General features: G+C 45.6%; 1 protein-coding gene across 2 annotated transcripts in view; it reads left to right on the top strand.

Moving 5' to 3' along the window:
• kdm5a (lysine demethylase 5A) overlaps positions 1–17,527 on the top strand; it is a 316,406-nt gene that overhangs the window by 38,989 nt on the left and 259,890 nt on the right. For both annotated transcript variants that reach the window (XM_070900728.1, XM_070900727.1), the window contains exons 2-3: positions 3,418–3,495; positions 10,060–10,182. In XM_070900728.1, the coding sequence (XP_070756829.1) occupies positions 3,418–3,495; positions 10,060–10,182 (201 nt within the window). The remainder of the gene's footprint in view (positions 1–3,417; positions 3,496–10,059; positions 10,183–17,527) is intronic.

Below are 17,527 nucleotides of genomic sequence, written 5' to 3'. Positions count from 1 at the left end.
GATTGGGCTAGAAATGGAGAGGACGTTTTCCAGGGAACAGTCCTCCGAGTCAGAAGCAAGAGCTTCCTCCAGACCCGCATGTGTCAGTGACAGTGGCAGAGGGCACCTTGGGGTGTAGTGCCATATTCCGGGACCACTAGCTGCCCTCTTGGCATCCATGGACTCGGCTATCCTCTCCATCACCGCTACCATCCTGACGTCTCCTACAAGACGATCGCGGTTAGAGCGGTGACGTGGCCGGTTAGTGTGCCCATTGCTTGGAGGAGCTCTCGACCTATGTCGACGCTCGTCCTGGACAGATTCACCATGTCCACACTTAAATCTACCGTTCTTGGAGCAGACCGACCTTGCCAAACCAACCTCGGCGGGGTCGGTGCAGGCATGGAACCACTCGGGGTTCCCTGCTGCAAGGCGCTTGGCCCCGCTACCTCCTCGGTTGAAGAGGACCTGGCTGCAGGAACACAAGATGAGAGGGCTGCAGGCTCCTCCTGCACCTCCTCGCTATCCTCAGTGGATAGGAGGATCTGCAGAAGCACAAGTGAGGCTCTTGCCTCCTCGCCTCGAGACAACAGGTATGACCACAGGAAGCTGGGGATCCTGTGAAGGCTGACGAGCCTGGGGAAGCCTGTGAGGCCTGGTGAGCTAGAAAACATAAATGAGGTTAGTTCAAGAGAAGGGGATGCTAGGGTCACATGAGAATGCTTGCACTACGCAGGCATATGCACGAGGAGCAACACTACTGCTATAAATATGGGGGGGTGGGTGTGTGGGGTGGGGGTGAGTGGGGTGGGTTGGGGGGGGGGTGGTGGGGGGGGTGGGTGTGTGGGGTGGGGGGGGGTGGGTGTGTGGGGTGGGGGGGGTGGGTGTGTGGGGTGGGGGTGGGGTGGGGGTGAGTGGGGTGGGTTGGGGGGGGGGGGTGGTGGGTGGGGTGGTTTCCCATGACCACCCCGGGTCAGTTGGGCCCATCTATTTTCCACCTCGGAGACCAGGGCAGCATTGACCTCTTCGCTGAAGTGCGGGCCTTGGTCTACCCATCTCACCCACTTTGGCACATCATCCTCTTCACTCATATTTATCTCCTCAATTCTATATTCTCCATTTTGCAAAAAAAAAATCTCAATATACCACTATCAATACCACACCAGCAATACTCTCCACAAGCTTGCTTTCTTTCCCCCCCCCACCCCCGCGCTCCCCCCTCCCCCCGCTCTCTCTTTCCCCCCCCCCCCCCCCCCACCCCCCATGCTAAGTCTACCCCTGGATGTGTGCAAATTAATAGGAGCATGGTGTTGAACCTTTCAGTGACCTACAGGGAACCATGGTAAACACCACAAACACACATTGCACACTCCCTTTAACAAAGTTTACTGGATGTCTGTTGACCTTGTTTTCCTGGGTTTATATCTCATTTGTAAAAAAAATTCAGGTAACTAACCACTGCTGAAATTTGGAAGGAGCTATGACCGAAAGGAAGATGTGCATTTGTATGTATCTTTCACAGCCTCGGGACATCCCAGGCTCTTCACAGCCAATGAAGTTATTTTGAAGTGTAGTCATTGGCTGTCATGTTTCCTACATACAACAATGTGCACACAGCAAGCTCCCACAAACAGCAATGAGATAAGTGATCAATTAAACTGTTAGTGATGTTGGTTGAGGGATAAATATTGGCTAAGACATTGGAGAGAAGTCCCCTGCTCTTTTTTGAATAGTGTCGTGGGATATTTTACTTCCAACTGACCGGGTTATCGTCTCATCTGATTGACTTATGTCCATCCAGTACTGCACTGATGTGTAAGCCTGGATTAGGTGCTTAAGTCTCGAGAGTGGGACTTGAACCCACAACCTTCTGACTCTGAGGCAAGAGTGCTACGACAGAGCCATGGCTGATGCCCTAATGTAATAAAATCGTATGATATTCACTTGAATGGACATCTGTTGTTGGGAAAATGCTGGAGTCCATTATTAAGGAAGCAGTAGCAGGACATTTGGAAAAGCATGATTCAAGCAAGCAGAGTTTGCATGGTTTTATGAAAGGGAAATTGTGTTTGACAAATTTGCTGGAGTTCTTTGAGGATGTAACGAGCAGGGTGGATAAGGGGGGAACCAGTGTATTTGGATTTCTAGAAGGCATTTGATAAGGTGCCACGTAAAAGGTTACTGCACAAGATAAAGGTTCATGGGGTTGGGGGGGTAATATATTAGCATGGATAGAGGATTGGCTAACTAACAGAAAATAGAAAGTCGGGATAAGCGAGTCATTGTCCGGTTGGCAAATAGTAACTAGTGGGGTGCTGCAGGAATCGGTGCAAGGGCCTCAACTATTTACAATCTATATGAATGACTTGGGTGAAGGGACCGAGTGTAATGTATCCAAGTTTCCTGATGATAAAGGTGAGTAGGAAAGCTAATTGTGAGGAGGATGCAAAATATCTGCAAAGGCTAAGTGAATGAGCAAAAATTTGTCAGATGAAGTATAATGTGGGAAAATGTGCGGTTATCCACTTTGGTAGGAAAAATAAAAAAGCAAATTATTATTGAAATAGAGAGGGATTACAAAATGCTACCGTACAGAGGGACCTGGGGGTTCTTGTGCATGAAACACAAACAGTCAGTATGCAGGTACAGCAAGTAATCAGGAAGGCAAATGGAACGTTGGCCTTTATTGCAAGGGGGATGGAGTCTAAAAGCAGAGAAGTCCTGCTACAACTGTACAGGGTATTGGTGAGGTCACACCTGGAGTACTGCGTACAGTTTTGGTCTCCGTATTTAAGGAAGGATATACTTGCATTGGAGGCTGTTCAGAGAAGGTTCACTAGGTTGATTCGTGAGATGAGTGAATTGAGTTATGAAGGTAGATTGAGTCTATATTCATTGGAGTTCAGAAGAATGAGAGGTCATCTTATCGAAACATATAAGATAATGAAGAGGCTCGACAAAGTGGATGCAGAGGAGATATTTCCACTCATAGGGGAAACTAAAACTAGGGGACATAGTCTCAGAGTAAGGGGACGCCAATTTAAAATTAGAATGAGGAGAAATTTCTCCTGAGGGTTGTAAATCTGTGGAGTTCTCCGCCCCAGAGCGCTGTGGAGGCTGGGTCATTGAATATATTTAAGGCGGTGATAGACATATTTTTGAGTGATAAAGGGTTATGGGGAGCGGGCAGGGAAGTGGAGCTGAGTCCATCTTATTGAATGACTGGGCACGCTCGAGGGGCCAAATGGCCGACTCCTGCGCCGATTTCTTATGTTCTTATGGAGTGGGGTGTTAAGGAAACCACATGAATTGAGATTGCCTTCGTGGATTGTTCAAAAACTCGGACTCCGTTTAAAATGTTTTTTTAAATTCGACTTGCCAATCAGATGATGTAGACTTTACTTGAGATCCAAGCTTTGTTTCTTTTTCCTTTTTCAGGACTGGCAACCACCTTTTGCCTGTGAGGTGAAGAACTTCCACTTTACACCAAGAATTCAGCGACTCAATGAGCTGGAGGTGAGGGGGAACTGCATTGTGTCTGATGAAGCCTGAGCAGATTGCTATTTTATTTGTCTCTTTTACCCCTAAACATGAATTTTGTAGTTCTACTAATCATATGCGGCTGACTGCAGTTCTGGTTCTGTTTTTCTAGGGGCCCATTTTAGAGGAGGGGAGGGCATTCCATTGGCGGCTGTGCCTTCAGCTGTTCAGGTCCTAAGCTCTGACACTCCCTCGATAAACCGTCTCTCTCTCTCTCTCTCTCTCTCTCTCTCAGCACATCTCTCAATTCCTTGAAGACACTCCTTAAAATCTAGCAAGCGTTTGGCCACCTGTCCCAATAGCATCTTTAGCTTTGGGTCAGTTTTTGTTTGATGACATTCCTGTGAAGCACCTTGGGATGTCTTGCTCTGATAAAAGCACTGTATAAATGTAAGCAGTTGTATTTAAAATCTAACAATAATCTTGTTGCTACTCTATCTGAAAGGAAAGAAAGAATTGGATTTATATAGCGCCTTTCACAACCACTGGACATACGAACAATGACGGACAGGTGAAGACCATCTGGTCCATCGAGCCTGTCCCCCACAATTGCGATGCCTTGTGCATCAACATATACACTCCATCCCACCCCAGACCATGTGATCTCCTGGGAGAGGCAAAAAAACATAAAAAACCCAAGCCAATTTGGGGGAAAAAATTTGGGAAATTCCTCTCTGACCCATCTCGGTGATCGAAACTAGTCCAGGAGATCACTCTGGCCATTAAATTCTCTGCAGTAAGAGTTAATCTCTGCTGCAGCCAGAAACAAATCCAGCTTTTGATGAAGGAATTCAGTGAGTGCATCCACCACATGAAACGGCAGCTTGTCCCAGAGGTCTATCATTCTCTGTGAAAAGAACCTCCTCCTGACATCTAGCCTTATACAACTTAAATTTGTGCCCCCTGGTCCTGCCTAACCTATTTCATTGAAATAAACTGTCTATTCCCTTCATTATCTTATAAACCTCAATTATATCATATCCCGTCTCAAAGTGCTTTGCAGTCATTGAAGTACTTTTGAAGTAAAGTCACTGTCTAAATCTTCTTTGTGTTTACGTTAGGCCTCACATAATGTATTGCCACTCCATTTGCTTTCTTACAGATTCTATCCTTCCTAAAAATACTTTACAGGTGCTATTAAATCTTTACTTTCCTGTGACATTGTTTTTGATTCCTCCAATCCTGCACATTGCAATACGTGCACTTTATTTTTTTTTGCTGCTGTTTAACATAATTCCTTTTCCCTTGATTTTATTTTGATCAAACGAACACCTCGTTCCTTCATCTGCTTGTAACTGGTCAATGTAATTTTCCTCCTGTACTCCTTTACCTTATTTTGTTTACTTGTACATTTACCTAATCTGTTTTTACCTTCTTTATTTGCTCTTTCTGATTTTTATTTTCCCTGCCCCCTTTCTAGTTTAACTATCTCTTCATTTCTCTCTCTATTTATCTATTTTTGCCAGTTTATTAGCTCCATCCTTGCACACCAGCTCCCACCTTCCCCAGAGCTGGTGCCAATGCCCTATAAAATGGGCCACCCCTTTAACCAAGTGCTGAGCTTCATCTTTTATCTTTAGCCTGTGGCTGGGAGAGTAATCTGCCGACAAGCACCCTTGAAATCCTGCTCCTAAACCTACTTTCTAATCTAAACTCCTTCAGCAGGACTTCAGGCCTTTCCTCTGCGATATTGTTGCCTCCCACTTGCTGACTGGTTGCTTTCCCTCCCTTCCGCAATCTTTCGCAGTCTTTCGGAAATGTCCTTTACTCTAGCACCTGTTAAGGAACAAAGCATCCTGGACAATCAATGGATTGCAAAAATTTGCATCCACCTAATTTTGATTCTCCTATTACTACTACATTCTTAATAAAACTGCTGATTCTCCCCTCTGCCATCTCATGTTTTTTTGGGGGTAATTGTCGTGTCCAAAGTCGTCGTCCTCCCCACAGGCAGCGAGTCCGTTAAACTTGTTGGAGATGGTACTCTGCCCTGGGTGTTGTTGCTCTCGCCAATCCTTGCTTTCTCTTGCATATGGATAGTCATCACTCCTTCCTATACTATTGCCAGCTCCCCCATTGCTCAGCAGGGTCTCTACCCTCCAGTCTTGCTCCATAAAGTGCTCTTCCTCCCTGATGTGGCAGATTATCTCAAACCGCTTCAAGGTCTGTGATCCTGAGCTTGTGTAATCTAAGCAGATGTGTTTGAGTCGATGTCTGCTACTCGACTTTTGTATCTTGCAAGAAACTGTAACTCATTATCCCTCCTATGCTGCTGATCTTACTATAAAAGTTACATAAGATTCAATGATATTTTAAGTTTATATTCTGTAGCAATTTATACTTTAACTGAATCTATCCTATTGGTCTTTCCTTCTCTGCTCCTAGTTCCCATTCTTGTCTTGTGTTCCCCTCGTCCCCACAAAGTATTGTTTTCCTTTCTCACTGCAGATCGATTGTGGGAAAATGGTGAAATAAGAACTTTGAAATTTTGTTTTAGGTTATATGATTGGTTTACGTGCCGACCATTGTTTTTTGAATAAAATTATAAATGGAGCCCAATTCATTTGCACACCATCAGTTAGTTGGAAGACATTTGTTTGAGGTGGAATAAATTGTGGCTCAGTTGGTGTGTTCAAGTCTCACTCCAGGGACTTGAATGCAAAAATCTCGGCTGACACTCCAGTGCAGTGCTGAGGGAGAGCTGCACTGTCAGAGGTGCTGTCTTTCGGATGAGAAGTTAAACCGAGGCTCCATCTTCTCTCTTGGGTGGACGTAAAAGATCCCACGGCAATATTTCGAAGAAGAGCAGGGAAGTTATCCCCGGTGTCCTGGCCAATATTTATCCCTTAATCAACATCACTAAAACAGATTATCTGGTCATTATCACATTGCTGTTTGTGGGAACACCTCCAGTGACGGCAGATGGGCCTCTCCTCCACGACGGCTGAACCTCCTGTGGCGACAGACGACGACCTCCTCAACAGCAACCGGGCCCTCCTCTCCTACGTCGGCGGCTGGCCTCACCACCTCCTTTAGCGAGCTCTCCTTCCCCACTGGTGACTCAGCCTATTCTCCTCCTCCAGCACGTGGTGAGTTCCATGGCTGTGACTCCCCTGACCTCCCACTCTGAACCCCGGTGGCCACTGACCCTCCCAATGCCTGCCCCCAACCAAGCTTCGGACCACCTACCATCAAGGGCTCTACTCAGCGCCGAGTCTGTGGCCAACATCTCGCCATAGGCAACTAGCCTCATACAGCAGAGCCTGGTCTTCAGTCATCTTGGACCCCCTTTCCACTGGACCAAGGTGTGCAACGACCACCCCACGGTAAAACAACTCGCGCACAGGCATGTTCCACTCCTCTAACATGAAGTTCAGGACCTGGAACGTCAGGACCCTCATGGATACTGTTCAGCCATCTAAGAACTCATTTTTAGAGCGGAAGCAAATCTTCCTTGATTCTGAGGGACTGACTAGGATTGATATGATTGATTGATTGTTTGTGGGAGTTTGCTGTGTGCAAATTGGCTACCGTGTTTCCCACATTACAACAGTGACTACACTCAAAGTACTTCATTGGCTGTAAAGCTCTGAGATGTCCGGTGGTTGTGCAAGGTGCTATATAAATGCAAGTCTTAAAATTTTTCTTATATTGAATCATAGAAACAGAAATTTACAGCAGGGAAGGAGGCCATTTCGGCTCCTCATGTCCATGCCGGCCAACCAAGAGCTATCCAGTCTAATCCCACTGTCCAGCTCTCGGTCCGTAGCCCTGTAGGTTACGGCACTTCAGGTGCACATCCAAATTCTTTTTAAATATGGTGAGGGTTTCTGCCTCTACCACCCTTTCAGGCAGTGCGTTCCAGACCCCCACAACCCTCTGGGTGAAGACATTTCCCCTCAAATCCCCTCTAAACCCCCTACCAGTTACTCGAAATCTATGCCCCTGGTTGTTGACCCCTCTGCTAAGGGAAATAGGTCCTTCCTATCCACTATATCTAGGCCACTCTTCATTTTATACACCCCAATCAGGTCTCCCTCAGCCTTTTTTTTTCCAAAGAAAACAAACCCAACCTATCCAATCTTATGTCGTAGCTAAAATTCTCCAGGCAACATGCAATCACATCTTTTCTGTAATGTGGTGACCAGAACTACACGCAGTACTCCAGCTGTGGCCTAACTAGTGTTTTATGCAGTTCAAGCATAACCTCCCTGCTCTTGTAATCTATGCCTTGGCGAATAAAGGCAATGCTTCAGTGTGCAGCCTTAACCACCTGGCCTGCTACCTTCAGGAATCTGTGGACATGCACCCCAAGGCTTCTTTGTTCCTCTACACTTCTCAGTGTCTTACCATTTAATATGGATTTTAGCAACGCTTTTGACGAGGTCCCACATGGCAGATTGGTCATGAAAGTAAAAGCCCATGGGATCCAGGGCAAAGTGGCAAGTTGAATCCCCCTGCCAAGCTAGTTTAAATGCTCCCCAACAGCACTTGCAAACCCTCCCTGCGAGGATATTGGTCCAGGCTCTGTTGAGATGCAGCCCGTCCGGCTTGTACAGGTCCCACCTCCCCAAGAAGTGGTCCTAATGCCTCAGGAAACTCAAGCCTTCCTGCCTGCACCATCTCTCCAGCCGCGTATTCATCTGCTCTATCTTCCTATTTCTGTACTCACTAGCTCGTGGCACTGGGAGTAATCTGGAGATTACTACCTTTTTGAGGTCCTGCTTTTTAATCTCTCCGAGCTCCCTAAAATCTGCCTGCAGGACATCATCCCTCTTTCTACCTATGTCATTGTTAGCCAATATGGACCACGACCTCTGGCTGTTCACCCTCTCCCCTCTCCCCCCAGAATGCCCTGCAGCCGCTGAGTGTCATCCTTGACCCTGGCACCAGGGAGGCAACATAACATTCTGAAGTCACGTCTGCGGCCGCAGAACTACCTGTGTACTCACCTAAGTATCGAAACCCCCACCATTATAACTCTTCCACTCTTTCTCTCCCCACCCCCACCCCGTGCAGCTGAGCCACCCATGGTGCCATGGATTTGGCTCTGGCTGCACTCCCCAGAGGCACCATCGCCCCCACCAGTACCCCGAGGGACACCTGCACTATCTGCCTAGTCCTCCTCTTAAGTCTGGAGGTCACCCATTCCCTCTTTGCCTGCTCGCTCAAGCTGTGGGGTGACCAGCTCTAGAAACGTGCTAGCCACGAAGTTCTTGGCCTCGCGGATGCACTGCAGTGACTCCAGCCGCCGCTCAAGTTGCTGCAGCGAGCGAGACTTCCTGAACATGTGTTCGTCCAGGCTACACGAAGCGTCAGGACTTCTTGTATGGCACAGGATGTGCACTCTATGGGACTAAGATGCCATGCCATGCCTCGAGTTATTAGATTAATTAACTAAAGTTTTTAGTATAGACCTCTGCCCTTAGTTAAAGTCTAAAAGACAACAGACAAAAAAAAGTGATACTCACCAGCCCTGAATCTGAATAGCAAAGAAAAACGATGTGACCTTTACCAACTAATCAGTTACCAGCTATTCTGTGACCTTACTCCTTGTGGGTTTTTTCCCACCTCGCTGCAGGTGAGTCTGAGCCTCATGCTTCCACTTCTTATACACATCTCTCGGGCTCCCGCTGCTGATATATAATTCAATCAACTGAGCAAAGTTCAGATGACTGGCAATGTAAATTTCCATATGATAAATTTAGGAAGAATGAGCTGAGGTAAATAGAAGAACTAGAGTTAGATATAGTACCAAAATACATGTTGCACTTGGAGAATGTGTGCTGTGTGCAAGAGTTTTAATGAATTTGTAATATTTGAATATGGTGTGTGCACTGTTGCTTCCTGCTCTGTAAAAATTGACACTGTAAAATTCAATGTTAAAATATTGACGCCGAGTTGTTGCATTTAGCTGGAACTGTGAGCAATCACATTACTGCGGAGAGTTATACGGATTATCTTTTCCCCACATTTTACTTAAAATGCTTTCTGAAAATTATTTTGTCTGCCATTTTTTTCTCAAACTGAAATGTATATTGTGCAAAATTTAAAAAACAAACTATTTCGCAAGATCGATTTTACCCATTGAATGATCTTGTCATTTAAATGCATTCATTCAGGTTTTTTCTTCAAGGCTTTTATATATTAAATTTAGTTAACGTTCATAACCATTTATTTCAAAAGTACTATCGTGGGGATAATATAACACTCTGCACAGCAGAGCTGGTTGTCCTGGTTAACCCTTGCCACTGGACCAAGACCTAGCTCTGTCAAGCCCGTGTGGTGGCTGGTGTGCAACGTTAAAAAAATCCACGCACAGGCATCTTCCACCCTTCAGGATGTAGTTCGGGATCTGGAATATCAGGTCCTTCATTGAAACACCTGTGAACTCATCCTTTTTTGGTGTGGAAACAAATCATCCTTGATACGAGGGATCGATGAAGAAGAGAATTGATAACACTGTATTAAATGACTTCTGAGTTTGTGTGCAGATTTTCAATAACCATCCTAACTGAAGGTTGTGTTATATGCTTTCAGGCACAGACCCGAGTGAAGTTGAACTTTCTCGATCACATAGCAAAATTCTGGGAACTGCAGGGATCCACGCTGAAAATCCCACATGTGGAGCGGAAAATGTTGGATTTGTACACACTCAGTAAGGTCAGGCCTGCAGCACACTTGGAGGAATAATTCTTCATATTTTGAGGGGGGTTTTCTGCACATGAAATATGATAAAAAAATTAAACAATATACTTTTTTAGTTGAAGTGTCTTGTATATACCTGAGTAACATCACAGGAACAACTGTCTCTGTAGTTTCTTCATTTCAGGCTGCCCTTTTTGTTTTGTTGCCGAGTTTTGCTTGCGTTTTAGACAGAATTCTAGTCCAGGCCATAAGCCGTGTTGCCAGTCCAGTGACATGCATATTTAGACCTTTTTCAGCCGCTCTAGTTTAAAAGCAATAAGGCAATTTGAATCATGTAAATCCTTCTGTATTAACCACAAATCACAAGCTACTAGTTTCTCTCCGATCTCCCCACAAGCTCACCTTGAGACTCACTTCCTGCTCTTGATCCAATACCCACTAAACCGGTGACCATCCAACTTCCCTTCCTGGCCCCCATGCCAGCTGATACTGTAAACGGTTCCTTCTCCTCGGCGACGGTCCAGTGTTCCCTCTGTTTTTGGGTGCACGCACAAAACTTTAGATTGAAAAAGAAGCTCCTGGACTGTCATCACTGCCTGCTCAAAAGAAATACACCTTGACCTCTCTTTCCTTGCAAACTACCACCCCATCTCGAACCACCCTTGCCTCTTGAGTCCTTGAGCGTGTTGTCGCTTCCTAAGTCCGTGCCCATCTTTCCCGCAACTTTTTTTTATTCGTTCATGGGATGCGGGCGTCGCTGGCAAGGCCAGCATTTATTGCCCATCCCTAATTGCCCTTGAGAAGGTGGTGGTGAACTGCCTCTTGAACCGCTGGTGTGACGTCGTGTGGTGAAGATGCTCCCACAGCACTATTGGGGAGGGAGTTCCAGGATTTTGATGCAACGGTGATATACTTCCAACTAGGTGGTGATCCCATGTGCCTGCTGCCCTTGTCCTTCTAGGTAGTAGAGGTACGCTTGCAAAATCCTTGGCCAGTTGCTGCAGTGCATCTTGTAGATGGTACACACTGCAGCCACGGTGCGCCGGTGGGGGAGGGAGTGAATGTTTAAGGTGGTGGATGGGGAGCCAATCAAGCGGCTGCTTTGTCCTGGATGGTGTCGAGCTTCTGGAGTGTTGTTGGAGCTGCACTCATCCAGGCAAGTGGAGAGTATTCCATCACACTCCTGACTTGTGCCTTGTAGATGGTGGAAATGCTTTGGGGAGTCAGGAGGTGAGACACTCGCCTCTGACCTGCTCTTGTAGCCACAGTATTTATGTGGCTGGTCCAGTTAGGTTTCTGGTCAATGGTGACCCCCCCCACCCTCTAGGATGTTGATGGTGGGGAATTTGGCGATGGTAATGCCGTTGAATGTCAACGGGCAGTGGTTAGATCCTCACTTGTTGGAAATAGAATCACAGAAATTTACAACACGGAAGGAGGCCATTTCGGCCCATTGTGTCCGTGCCGGCAGACAAAGAGCTATCCAGCCTAATCCCACTTTCCAGCTCTCGGTCCGTACCCCTGTAGGCTATGCTACTTAAAGTGCATATCCAAGTACTTTTTAAATGTGGTGAGAGTTTCTGCCTCTACAGGCAGTGAGTTCCAGACCCCCACCACCCTATGGGTAAAGAAATTTTCCCTCGTGTCTCCTCTGAACCTCCCCACAATTACTTTAAATCTATGCTCCCTGGTTGTTGAACCCTCTCCAAAGGGAAATAGATCCTTCCTATTCACTCTATCCAGGCTCCTCATAATTTTGTACAGTTCAATAAGGTCTCCCATCAGTTTCCTCTGTTCCAAAGAAAACAAACCCAGCCGACCCAATCTTTTCCTCATACCTAAAATTCTCCGGTCCAGGTAACATCCTTGCAAATCTCTAGACGTGTCCTAACTAGTGTTAGTTCAAGCAGAACCTCGCTGCGCCTTGCCTTATAAAGGCAAGTATTCCATATGCTGCCTTAACCACCTTTTCTACCTGGCCTGCCACCTTCAGGGACATCCTGAGAGACTGATGCACTTCTTGACCTATCTGTTGCCTTTGACATGGTTGACCACACTCTCAAGACTCTCGTCCGTTGTCCAGCTGGGTTGGACTGCCCTCGCCTGGTTCTGTTCTGTTCCCTATTCAGTCGTAGCTAGAGAATCCCTGGCAATGGCTTTTCTTCCTGCACCATGACCTCTGGAGTCCCCCAAGGATGCCTCCTTTAACCCCTCCATGACCTCTATGATGTCTGACTACTTGTCCGATGAGCTGCTGCTTCCTCCAGTTTAACCATTGGGAAGACCAAAGCCTTTATCTGTGGCCATCACCATCAACTCTGCTCCCTTGCCACCGATTTCATTCCTCTCCCTTGCGCTGTACCGGACTGTTCACAACCTCTGCGTCCTGGTTGACTGAGATGAGCTTTCCACCCCTCCATAATCCTCTCCCATCACCAAGACTGCCTACTTCCAACTCCATAATTACCGCCGTCTCCACCCATGCCTCAGCCAATCTGCTGCTGAAATGCTTATCCATGTCTTTGACTATTCTAATGCTCTCCTGGCTGGCCTCGTATCTTGTACCCTCCATGAACTTCAACTCTGCTGCTCGTATCCTAACTCGCACCAAATCCTCTTCACCCGTCACCCCTGTGTCCGCTGACTGACATTGGTTCCTGGTCCACCAACTCCTCAATATTCAAATTCTTGTCTGTGTTTAAATCTTTCCATTGCCTCGCCCGATCCTATCTCTGTAACCACCTTCAGGCTTACAACCCTCTGACATCTCTCTGCCTCTCCAATTCTGGCCTCTTGTTCATCCCCCATTCCCTTTGTCCCACTATTGGCAGCTGTGCCTTCAGCTCTCAACCCAAAGCTCTGGACTTCCCTTGTTAATTCTCTCAGCCTTTCTATCTTTTCTCTCAAGATCCTGATTAACATGTACCTCTTCAACCAGGTTTATCGCCACTTGTCCTAATATCATCTTTGGCTTCTAGTCTTCAGCTGGTAGATTTCTGTCTGATCGTACTCCTGTGAAGCACCTTGAGATGTTTTACTACGTTAAATGTGCTATATAAGTGCAAGTTGCTTCTGCACAAGTTGGGATGCTAAATCCATTGATGCATATCTTGTGCCTGAGTACTGTATCTTGGGCTACAAATTATTATATTCTCTATGATGCATATGAGGAGAAAAAAGCTCAAGGGAGAGAAAAGAATCAATCAAACATTTTACCAAATCTGTCTCCTTTAGTAATGTCTATCTGAATATTTATTTGCATTTTCAGTTTCTAATTTTTCGGAAATGCTATTGATCGACAATAGTTATATCGGTGTACTGACTGTAGCATGTACCCTGTGATTCCTGACCAATTTCTGTTGGATTGGAGGCAGCGAGGGAGGAGTCGGGTGAGGGGAAATTTAGAAATCTAACCAGAAAAGTCTAAACTCAAGCAGTGTGGTGATCTAGGTAAAGATAAACCGAGTGTGACAGGATGGGACAGTGGTGAAAGTGCATCAGCATTTAAAGTGAAAGCAGGGAATAATGGTTAGAAAGTTAAAATTAAAAGCATTCTATCCGAATGCACGAAGCATTCATAACAAAGTAAACAAATGAGTGCCACATAAAAATGGGTTTGATCAAACAGCCATTATAGAGATGTGGTTTCAAGGTGACCAAGGTTCGGAACTAAATATTCCAGAGTACTTGACGTTTAGACAAGACAGGCAGAATGGGAAAGGAGGGGGGTGTAGCCTGATAAAGGATGATAAAAGGACATTAGAGAGAGAGGATCTAGGCTCGGAAGATCAGGAGGTAGAATCAGCATGGGTGGAATTGAGAAATAACAAGGGGCAGAAACACTAGTGGGGATAGTTTCTAGGCCCCCAAACAGTAGCTATACTGTTGGACAGAGTGTTAATCAATATATAATAATACTTTTGTTACAAACTTCTACTATAATAATTGTGGGGGACTTTAATCTTCATAGAGACTGTACAAATTAAATTGGCAAAGGTAGACTGGAGGGTGAATTCATGGACTACATTTAAGAGAGTGTCCTGGACCAATACGTCATGGAACCAATCAGAGAATGGGCTATTTTAGATCTTGTATTCTGTAATGAGATAGCGTTAATTAGTAATCTTGGAGTAAAGGAATCTCTGACTAAGAATGATCATAATATGATGTAATTTCACATTGAGTTTGAGAGTGACGTACTTAAATCTGAAATGAGCGTCTTAAACTTAAATAAAGCTATTTATATACGTATAGAAACATGGACATAGAAACATAGAAAATAGGTGCAGGAGTAGGCCATTCGGCCCTTCGAGCCTGCACCACCATTCAATATGATCATGGCTGATCATTCCCTCAGTACCCCTTTCCTGCTTTCTCCCCATACCCCTTGATCCCTTTAGCCATAAGGGCCATACCTAACTCCCTCTTGAATATATCCAATGAACTGGCATCAACAACTCTCTGCGGTAGGGAATTCCACAGGTTAACAGCTCTGAGTGAAGAATTTTCTCCTCATCTCAGTCCTAAATGGCTTACCCCTTATCCTTAGACTATGTCCCCTGGTTCTGGACTTCCCCAACATCGGGAACAATCTTCCTGCATCTAACTTTTCCAGTCCCGTCAGAATTTTATATGTTTCTATGAGATCCCCTCTCATCCTTCTGAACTCCAGTGAATACAGGCCCGGTCGATCCAGTCTCTCCTCATATGTCAGTCCTGCCATCCTGGGAATCAGTCTGGTGAACCTTCGCTGCACTCCTTCAATAGCAAGAACGTCCTTCCTCAGGTTAGGAGACCAAAACTGAACACAATATTCCAGGTGAGGCCTCACCAAGGCCCTGTACAACTGCAGCAAGAACTCCCTGCTCCTATACTCAAATCCCCTAGCTATGAAGATCAACATACCATTTGCCGCCTTCACCGCCTGCTGTACCTGCATGCCAGCTTTCAATGACTGATGTACCATGACACCCAGGTCTCGTTGCACCTCCCCTTTTCCTAACCTGCCGTCTTTCAGATAATATTCTGCCTTTGTGTTTTTGCCCCCAAAGTGGATAACCTCACATTTATCCACATTATACAGCATCTGCCACGCATTTGCCCACTCAGCTAACCTGTCCAAGTCACCCTGCAGCCTCTTAGCGTCCTCTTCACAGCTCACACTGCCACCCAGCTTAGTGTCATCTGCAAACTTGGAAATATTACACTCAATTCCTTCATCTAAATCATTGATGTATGTTGTAAAAAGCTGGGGTCCCAGCATTGAACCTTGCGGCACTCCACTAGTCACTGCCTGCCATTCTGAAAAGGACCCGTTAATCCTGATTCTCTGCTTCCTGTCTGCCAACCAGTTCTCTATCCACATCAGTACATTACCCCCCAATACCACGTGCTTTCATTTTGCACACCAAACTCTTTTGTGTGGGACCTTGTCAAAAGCCTTTTGAAAGTCCAAATACACCCCATCCACTGGTTCTCCCTTGTCCACTCGACAACCTCAAAGAATTGTAGAAGATTTGTCAAGCATGATTTCCTTTTCATAAATCCATGCTGACTTGGACCGATCCTGTCACTGCTTTCCAAATGCACTGCTATTTCATCTTTAATAATTGATTCCAACATTTTCCCCACCACCGATGTCTGGCTAACTGGTCTATAATTCCCCGTTTTCTCTCTCCCTCTTTTTAAAACATGGTGTTACATTAGCTACCCTTCAGTCCATAGGAATTGATCCAGAGTCGATAGACTGCTGGAAAATGATCACCAATGCATCCACTATTTCAAGGGCCAATTCCTTAAGTACTCTGGGATGCAGTCCATCAGGCCCTGGGGATTTATCGGCTTTCAATCCCATCAATTTCCCTAACACAATTTCCCGACTAATAAGGATTTCCTTCAATTCCTCCTTCTCACTAGACCTTCGGTCCCCTAGTATTTCCGGAAGGTTATTTGTGTCTTCCTTCGTGAAGACGGAACCAAACTGGTCTGCCATTTCTTTGTTCCCCATTATAAATTCACCTGAATCCGACTGCAAGGGATCTACGTTTGTCTTCACTAATCTTTTTCTCTTCACATATCTATAGAAGCTTTTGCAGTCAGTTTTTATGTTCTCTGCAAGCTTCCTCTCGTATTTTTCCCCCTCTTAATTAAACCCTTTGTCCTCCTCTGCAGATTTCTAAATTTCTCCCAGTCCTCAGGTTTGTTGCTTTTTCTGGCCAATTTATATGCCTCTTCCTTAGATTTAACACTATCCCTAATTTTCCTTCTTAGCCACGGTTAAGCCACCTTCCCCATTTTATTTTTACTCCAGACAGGGATGTACAATTGTTGAAGTTCATCCATATGATCTTTAAATGTTTGCCATTGCCTATCCACCGTCCACCCCTTTAAGTATCATTTGCCAGTCTAATCTAGCCAATTCACGTCTCATACCATCGAAGTTACCTTTCCTTAAGTTCAGGACCCTCGTCTCTGAATTAACTGTGTCACTCTCCATCTTAATAAAGAATTCTACCATATTATGGTCACTTTTCCCCAAGGGGCCTCTCACAACAAGATTGCTAATTAGTCCTTTCTCATTACACATCACCCAGTCCAGGATGGCCAGTCCTCTAGTTGGTTCCTCGACATATTGGTCTAGAAATCCATCCCTAATACACTCCAGGAAATCCTCCTCCACCGTATTGCGACCAGTTTGGTTAGCCCAATCAATATGTAGATTAAAGTCGCCCATGATAACTGCTGTACCTTTATTGCACGCATTCCTTATTTCTTGTTTGATGCTGTCCCCAACCTCACTACTACTGTTTGATGGTCTGTACACAACTCCCACTAGCGTTTTCTGCCCTTTGGTATTCCGCTGCTCTGGTATTCCGCTGCTCTACCCATACCGATTCCACATCATCCAAGCTAATGTCCTTCCTTACTATTGCATTAATTTCCTCTTTAACCAGCAACGCTACTCCACCTCCTTTTCCTTTTCTGTCTATCCTTCCTGAATGTTGAATGCCCCTGGATGTTAAGTTCCCAGCCTTGGTCACCCTGGAGCCATGTCTCTCTAATCCCAATTATATCATATTCATTTATTGCTGCCTGTGCAGTTAATTCGTCCACTTTATTACGAATACTCCTCTCATTGAGGCTCAGAGTCTTCAGGCTTGTCTTTTAACACACTTTTGCCCCTTTAGAATTTTGCTGTAATGTGGCCCTTTTTGATTTTCTGTCTTGGGTTTCTCTGCCCTCCACTTTTACTTTTCTTCTTTCTATCTTTTGCTTCTTCCCCCATTCTACTTCCCTCTGTCTCCCTGCGTAGGTTCCCATCCCCTGCCATATTAGTTTAACCCCTCCCCAACAGCACGAG

The sequence above is a fragment of the Pristiophorus japonicus genome, chromosome 15 (assembly GCF_044704955.1).
Source record: "Pristiophorus japonicus isolate sPriJap1 chromosome 15, sPriJap1.hap1, whole genome shotgun sequence".
Taxonomy (NCBI): domain Eukaryota; kingdom Metazoa; phylum Chordata; class Chondrichthyes; family Pristiophoridae; genus Pristiophorus; species Pristiophorus japonicus.
This window is presented reverse-complemented; position numbering and strand designations above follow the sequence as displayed.